Here is an 8,235-nt window from a genome sequence, read left to right on the forward strand (position 1 = left end):
GAGAGCAGGCCACCCGAGAAAGTTGAACCCAAAAGAATTCCGCTCTGGTATTCATTAATGAAGAGCACTCTTCTCTGTGGTGGAACAAGAGCCCAGGAATGAGGAGGTAGGGTGACAATGTGAGAGGAAACAGGAAGACAACTTTTACTGGAATAGACTTTTTTTATACCATTATGAGTGTATTTGAGATCATCTTCATGTCAGCGAAGAAAAGAAAAACAAATAGCCAGATCTTTTTCGCAAATGAAACAATTCTCAGTTCGCGGTTAATGTATATTAGAATATTTTATTGCTTTATGAAATGTCGCATGAATTCAACTGTAAAAACCTTCATATTGTTTGAAGTTCACAGAAATGTCTGTTTTAAGTCAACACTTGGTTGGTTGTGTACAGCTTGACATGCCCGTGATTGTCGGCACATAACTTACAACAAACATACATAAAACTCTTTGGCAGCCTGCTCAAAGCACTATCTAAAACAACAATACAAACATCTGTATAAAATATAATAATAATAATAATAATAAAATAATAATAATAATTAACCTGTTTGTTAGTTCAAAGCTCACAGTACACAAAAAACAACAACACGGTGTAGTTTTCAACTTGTATCCCACAATGGTGACCAGACCAGCAGATTCACCATCAGGAAACACACTCACATACCGTAATCACACATGCAAACATACTTAAAAAAAGGAAAATAAGTCATCCTAAAAGCAGATGATGAAATCAACACCATGATGCAACACCCTTCCAAAAATGACAAACAACACCGCGTCTGTATCGGTTTGTCTTCTATATATTATGCAACTCATCGTTCACACACCTCTGAGCCTTTGCAGAGCCAGCTACTCCAGTGTAGGAGACATGGACAGTGAGAGCATTCAAATCAGCAGTGTTTCATGTGTTATGAGCTTAAATTATTGAACAAAGAGAGGTCTTCCAAACAGATAAGATCCATGTGATGGGAATGAGGTTACTCAGATTGATTTTTTAGAGAGAGAGCAGGGGAATGAAGGTCACATAGATAACCTTTTATAGAATTTTTTTCGAGAAGAGCATGAGGCTTAAGTTAATATTTGGGGAATGTGGAAACCAGGTATATATATAAAGTATAAATATGTAGCTTCTTAATTTACTGGGTTGAGAAAGGAGATGGAGGGGGAGCAGCAATTATATATATATATATATATATATATATTTATATAAATAGTTTGGCAAACACTCTCTGTTGCCCTATTACAATCCACAATACTATCCAAGTACCTCAGAAGATTCATCTTTCTCTTTCAGCTGGGCAGACTGCCTGCAGCTGTCCAGCTTAGTGAGAGTAAGTCAGAGCGCAGCTCTTTCTCAAAAAATGTGAAGTCAACAGTCATTTTTTTCTTCGTGCGTTGGCCTCTTTCCACGAAATTCTTGCATTCAACATTTAATCCACTCTCTATTCAAAGACTTGCACTCTTCACAGATTCTCAGAATAGTTTTTCCCCTCATTCAAAATCCACCTCTCGGTTCTTTAAATGAAGATTTCCACTGCCTCTGACTCCAGCTCATCCAGGCCTCTGAAGGGGTTTAATAACAACTTCTTGGACGCTGCTTTGTCTAAGGGGGGGGGGGAGAGAAAAAAGAGGACAGAATTAATAAATATATAAATGCTAAATAAGAAGAATGTCCAAGATAGAGCTCAGCTATCAATGACTAAAGGTAAACAGGGATTTTCCACACTCAAACAGATCACTATATGTAAATATGCTCAGTCAACAGATCCACAGTATTTCCTAACCATGCACATTCCTCAAAGCCCACATTATGAACCATGACCTGGACGGATGCTGTCTGATTGGCTGGTTAGGAGGCGGCTTGGTTAATCAATCTGAGCATCCATGAAGCCGAGGGCCCAAAATCAAGTACTCTCTTTTTTATAAAAGAGAGTACTTCAATGCTGTATGTGTGTGTTTTGTCTGAGCTCATGAAGACTTGTTTATTCATGAGTACAAATTATTTATCATTCAAGATTCATACTGAGAGCACTATTGGATGGCTTATTGGCCCTCGTAAACGAACACACTCATGCATATTTGATAGATTGCTCACCGCTGTTGAGCTTCGTTGTGCTGGCAGCCTCCTTGGCTTTCGTTCCCTCCACCCGCCGTTCTAGCGTTCCAGGTTCGGACTGAGTGGAGAACTGACAGGTTGGCGAAGTCTGATCATCCGAGAGACTCTTACCTAAAAGACAACCGTATCCGTCAGCAGTGCTTCCAACTGTTATCCATTACGGGGATTAAAAAAATCATACTTTTTTGAAGCTCGCACAATAAGAGAAGAGGGTTTGACTGGAATATACCGTGTGCGAGTGTGCAATGTAAGAAGTACAGTCGGCTGCTTAGCTTTAGCATCATCAAAATGTATTATTTATTTAAAAAAGGGCAACATTATGATCCTCACCACTACTCCTTGCGTTGCTCTTGGTGGTGCTGATGGAGGGGTTGGAAGAGGCTGTACTCAGGAGGTTTGTGCGGGTACTTTGCTCGTCCTTCCGCCCTTGGTCCTGATGCAGCCGCTGGTTGAGGATCTTGATCACAGCGTCCTTTTCCAAGATCTGAGCGTAAAGAGCGCGGATCCTGTTCTCCATCTCCTGATTCCTGTAGTCAGCAACTGGCAGGTCCTCATTGAAACTGTTGTTAGAGGAGTGGCAAGGCGAGTGGTTAATGATGGTGGTGTCTCTGTAAAGGAAAAGACTTGGGCTTGACTCAAATTCAAATGAGCTGGAAAAAAAACATGCGTACATGGGACGTCCCGGCAAATGTAAAGCAAAAGTGGACAATGTTTACCTCTGGGCAGCGGCCGTGGCAGCCACCTCCATTGCGAATTGCCTCATGGTGCTCTCTTCCAGGTACTTCTGCTCCCAGCGCACCATGTCAGCCTCGAGGGCCAAGATTCTCTCCTCGCGCTCCCGCAGGCGCTCTTGGAGGGAGCCCATGGTCACTCCTGGTGGCTGGGACTGCCTCTGGAGGTGGAGGGAGAGTGGCTTTAAAACAGGTGGCACGGGATAAAACTACTTAAAGGATACAGTCCAGAAATCAGTCTTTTTGATTGTTGCCGAGGACAGGATATTTACCTGTTGTGCCCTCAGACTCCTGAGCTCCTGCTCTAGTCGTGTCCTCAGCTTCATCTCCAGGGTCTCCCTCTTCTCACAGGTGGACTGTAGCTGGCCCAGCGCACTCTGAAGTCTCTCCACCTTCTCCACATAAGCCCTCTTCCTCCTCAACTCCTCCTCAAGCTGGCGACCCCGTCCGCGAGCTGCGTCCAGGGCCTCCTCGAGTCGCTTTGCCCTCAGGCTCTGCTCCTCCGCTGTGGATCGAAATCGCTCCAGCTCCCGCTCTACGCGCTCCCGCTCAGAGTTCTGCTCCTCGTCTGAAGCGAAGGAAAAGTAAAAGGTTGGCAGGTCAATGGCATGTTTTGATAAATGTGGCCACGATCTTAATAGTAGTCTGAGGTTCTTTTCTCAAATACATATGAGCTTCAAATCTATAATTTCTCCCTCCTGAGTCCAACCACAGTAATAAGCACCAGAGTTGCTACATGGTGGCCAGTGTTCTTCATTTAGCAAAGCACTCCTGGAATGCTGAGAGGAAGAAGGAGGAGGAGGAAGGGGGAGAAAGCCGCCCTATCCCTTTGACCCACATAGCACAGGCCATTCCTCATCAAGGCCATACAAACACCACCACTCTGCTTGAGTCCAGTTCCTTAAACAGACAGCATAAATCACACTAACAACAGGTGGGGGGACCTCATTTCTATCACTTCCACTGCTGCTCTGAGCTTTAGAGCCCGCTCTTTTCCCTTTGCAAAGAAGAGCGTGGATTGAATTCCCTATTATTGTGCTTTCTCACCAAATAAGATGAGGTTATGCAAGAGACATTCCTGCATGCAGGACACCCTTAGCTACAAAAAGGGCCCCATGCTATGCTACGATCCGATGCAATCAGGCATGTTGATTACAAAGGAGGATGCAACATAGAGCCGGGGAGAGGAGAGCCAAAGAGAATGACATACTCACTTTGTTCAAGGAGTTTCGCCATGATGTGCTGGTTATGGTCAGCTGCTTCTACTTCTTTTGCAACATGCGTTCTTGCATTTTCCAAGTTTTCTGTAATGCAGCAATGTTTTAGAATTACACTGTGAAATAAGTCTGGATCTGGTATTATCAGGATATTTAAATGTGGTATTATGTGTGGCAGGAGTTCCTACCTCTCAGGTCTCTGTTGAAGTCCTGCAGCCTCCTGATCTCAGCCACTAGCCTCCTCCTCAGTGTCTGTTCCAGGTTTTCCCTCTTACAGCTGCCCTGCATCAGCGTCTCATAAGCCTCTGAAATACGCTGGATCTCTTGCTCCAACTGAAAAAGGGGAAGAAAAGAAGAGGGGATGGGGGAAAGATTTTGGAGAGCGAGAGGAGCACAGAAAAGGAGAAGGTAGAGAAGAGGAATTTTCGGTTAACCTACTTCACATGCTAGGGAGGAGCTGGAATGTTGATTCATGTTGTTACAGTGCATAGATACATTATGTACGACAGGGTACATATGCGACTGTGTGTATACAGTACACTCAGTGTGTGCGCGCGCAGTATAATTCTGAAAAGGAATTCAAGCCCGCACCACTCCCTGTGAGACTGATTTATATCTACATTCCTGAGGGCTGATAGCTCTAGTTCCAGGTGTATGAGCGCACAGGAGAGTGCACGTACACAACACACCACAAAGAACAAGTTAACATGCACACAACGACTCTCTCACACACACACACACACACACACACACACACACACACACACACACACACACACACACAGAGGTCTGGGAAGGCTGCCAGCAGAGGGAAGGTGTGCATGCCTGTGCCTGGGTTGTGGAAACGGCAAAGAGAAACCCACCATTATAGCAGTCACACAGGCATGTTTACTCAGGGCTGCGGCCTGACGGGGAAAACTTTCCAAACCCGGCAATTATAATTCCTTTAGGCTGAGACAAGGCAATGGCCATGTGACATAACTTCAGCAGAGAGAGCAGTGGATTTTTTTGCAAAGATTGGCTGAGGTGTCAAATGTCTCTGAAGCTGTTGTTCCACCACGTTGATCAAGAAAATATGCTTATCTCAGGTCATAGTTGGTTTAGTTGGAGAGTCCATAACAAAAAAAGCAGGCTCTGGGAGAAGGTGGGAAACGTGCTGTTTGGTGGAAAAACAAAAGAGACCTTTCACTTTTTATACAGCAGCCCACCACCTGCCGCGGACCCCAACCCCCATCAGCTGTGTGTGCGGGTCACAGCCCGATCAACTGCTGTCTGACAAGCCCTAGATTACGCTGAAAATCTATGGCCTCCCTGGAACTAAACACACACAAGCATGCACACTACGGCCTCCACAAGGTCAGCCCCACAATGAAAGGAGTGTATAAACACAGTAGCAGGCTGTGACCTCTGTTTGTGCCTCAGTGGTATGGAAGGCAGCAGCTGCTGATCTCATCTGTCCCGTCCAGATGAGGGAGTGTGCCTGGAGTTGGACAACTGTCGACCGGGCTTGGGTTTCATAGACAGGTGTGGGGGTGGAGGATGATGTCTGGCTGGTCAGCAGCTAAATAACTTTGGAGCGTTTCCCTCTGAAATTGAGTGGCGGATGTTGTGACAACCCCTCTTTCTGTATTGGGCTTCAATAAGTACAATGAAACCCCCCTGACTTAAATGGAAAGCCAGCTGGAGTTTGGGGTATTCAACAAGACCTGTGAGAGTTGTCAACCCGCAATAAATAACAATAAGACTTTCTCTCACGGATATCCTCTCCTTACCTTCTGAATGCGGCCAGTCTTTTCCCTGTGTGCTTCCAGCTCTTGCCTCAGCCTCTCATTCTCCATCAGCAGCAGCTCCACCTGGTTGGGCTCCTCCAAGCCAGCAGGTGGCAGGCTGGTGAATGTGCTGTAGCAGGGGACTTCAGCTGGCTGACCCGACTGGACATACCTATGAGACAGACAGAGTGAAAACATCTGAATTTGTGGCAGATTCAGGATGTTTGGGGGCGGCCATCTTAAGCTATTTAAGAGCGAGGCATCCAAAATATCACTCTATGCCCGTCTATCAAGGAGCTGACAAGCTGACTCCAGTGGCTGTAAAGAATGTAAAAGCCTATATGAGGAACATACTTTTGTCAAGGCATCCAAGGCAACACAAGCATGTGAAACTATCCTGTTCCACTATGCCAGGCATTACAAACACCTGCGGGGCTGGACTTGTTCACCTCCAAGTATTCCAAGAAGCAAATTGGTACGCAGTCCACAGTGTGACTCACATTAATAAGTATGTGTTTACGCATGCGAGACACAATGACGAGCCCTGAAAGGTGAATGCAAGTCTGGATGTCTATGATGTCATGTGATTAATGGTGAAAACAAGCACACATGATTATGCCCTCTGAGGTTGTCTTTGTACCTGTGCTGTTGTGCCTGCATTGGCTCCTGGACCTGATGAGGGATAAATCCGTGGCCCTGGATGGGGGCCGAGTACTCTGGAGGCGGGGTGCGCTTGTCCAGGCTCTGTCTTGTGCTCTGGAGGCCTTGCGGTGCGTAGTAAGCGAGCTCAGGGTAGCTGTGAGAGGTGCTTTTGATGGCCTCTGCTTTAGTAGCTGCATCACTCCTCTCCAGAGATATCTGCATGCGATGCTCACTGAGGGACCGCACGTGGCTGCATTTCAGCGCCATCAGATCTGCCTCTTCGTGGAAGGCCCCCTCATGCAGGAGCCCTTCATGGAGCTGCCTGGTGGGGCCTGTTGGGGTCCAGTGGGAGGCCAGATACTGAGAGTGCACCTTGGCCTGCTCATAAGTTGGCAGCTCCTCCCCGTGTAGCTGGTAGAGCTGGAAGCCACTTTCTGAGTGGTGGTAGTCGCCCTGGTGCTCCTGGCCCTGGGGCTCCTGCCTCGCAGAGAGCTGAGGGAACGGAGGCTCCTCCTGAGTGAGACTCTCCAAAGAGGATCGTGGGCTCCTGCCCATGTCGCCTCCACTGCTGGGTCCACTTCCACTGCCTCCACGCAGGGCCTGCTGCTGGATGGCTAATAAGGTGCGGGTGTCTGTGGGGTTTCCGTAGCGCAACTGCTCCTGGATGAGCCTGTGCAGGACCGTTCCAGACGGCTCTTCAGTGGACGACATCATGCTTCGTGTGCGTTGTTATCTTCTCTACGGACAAGTCAAACTCTTTCTTATTTTGAAAATATTAAAATAAATCGGATGCCAACCTGAAAAAGAGCAGAATGAGGGAATAAAGTACAATCAGTCAAACGTATACAGAAAAGGAGACAACTGAATACTGACAAAATGCCATACAGATGAAAGGCTGTGTTTGAGGCATGTAGGCAATAACAACAACACCTGCTACACTGACTTAAAACAGAAAATAAACATATTCTTTTCATTATTTAATAAATAAACGCTTCCTGATTTATTTTTTAGCTCGAATATAATGTGAAAACAGTGTAGCCTTGAGTCGAATTCGCCAACAGCGACAACACAGAAATGTGGAGACATTTTTCCACAGCAGGCAAAAAAAAAATAATTCCAAAAGCGCACAAAACCGCATTGTAAAATAACTTCATCTCTGGTCTTATAGCTCAGTTTACCCCGTAACAAACACCATACATAGCGTTCAATTCCCCCACAATGCACTACAATCTCAAAAGTTTGAACCATAAGTTACTTTCTTCGTGTTTGTGCTCGTTTTTCTGTTGTGGCAAAGGGAGAAAGAGAGAGAGGGGAAAAAAGAGGCTCTTCTTACCAGCTCACGCGCTCATCGTAACGAAACGTTGTTCTCGATCTCGACGTCAAAAAAAGTCAGAATCATTCCTCTATTTGCATGAGTTGTTGTTTTTTTTAAATGTATTTCCCCGAGTCATACGTGTATCATGTTCCTCCTCCCGGACGGGCTGCCGCGCTCCTCTCTTGCTGTGAAATGATTGCGGAGAGCAGGCGGCGATAATAAGTAACCGAGGAGGGACTGAGGTCGGAATGCCAGGAATGTAAAACGCGAGGTCCCTCTGGGATCAAAAGCGTAAAACCACACGGGGGAGGAGGAGGAGGAGGGAGGCTGCAATGCGCTTGAGCATTCCCAATGAGGAGTTAAATGAAGTGTATGATAGATAGGGCCTGTGAGCGTCGGGAATGAATGCATTAATGCTCCGTGAAAGCGCAAGAGATGCCTTA

At 46.3% G+C, this 8,235-nt stretch overlaps 1 protein-coding gene across 2 annotated transcripts; it reads right to left on the bottom strand.

The window, feature by feature from the left end:
• Nucleotides 1-266: 266 nt before the first annotated feature.
• LOC306740892 (angiomotin-like 2a) lies at nt 267-7,944 on the bottom strand. Of its 2 annotated transcripts, none has more exons than XM_079223133.1 (10): nt 7,811-7,944; nt 6,476-7,274; nt 5,839-6,007; nt 4,255-4,399; nt 4,064-4,153; nt 3,122-3,417; nt 2,835-3,010; nt 2,449-2,678; nt 2,098-2,229; nt 267-1,605 (listed from the first exon to the last, which is right to left on the bottom strand). In XM_079223133.1, exons 2-10 carry the CDS (start codon nt 7,189-7,191, stop codon nt 1,520-1,522), a joined length of 2,040 nt encoding a protein of 679 aa, XP_079079259.1. In that variant the 5' UTR covers nt 7,192-7,274; nt 7,811-7,944; the 3' UTR covers nt 267-1,519. The 2 variants fall into 2 exon arrangements, with proteins under 2 accessions (XP_079079259.1, XP_079079258.1); XM_079223132.1 differs by having other exon boundaries at nt 2,449-2,726.
• Between the last annotated feature and the right edge of the window lie 291 nt (nt 7,945-8,235).

This window comes from Taurulus bubalis, assembly GCF_910589615.1.
Source record: "Taurulus bubalis genome assembly, chromosome: 1".
Lineage (NCBI taxonomy): Eukaryota > Metazoa > Chordata > Actinopteri > Perciformes > Cottidae > Taurulus > Taurulus bubalis.

Coding starts and splice junctions, on each gene's coding strand:
- LOC306740892 (XM_079223132.1), bottom strand. CDS start 7,191: ATGATGTCGTCCACTGAAGAGCCGTCTGGAACGGTCCTGCACAGGCTC. Junction 4,154..4,254: donor CTTCAACAGAGACCTGAGAG/GTAGGAACTCCT, acceptor GCTGCATTACAG/AAAACTTGGAAAATGCAAGA. Junction 2,230..2,448: donor GAGCAACGCAAGGAGTAGTG/GTGAGGATCATA, acceptor GTTGTCTTTTAG/GTAAGAGTCTCTCGGATGAT.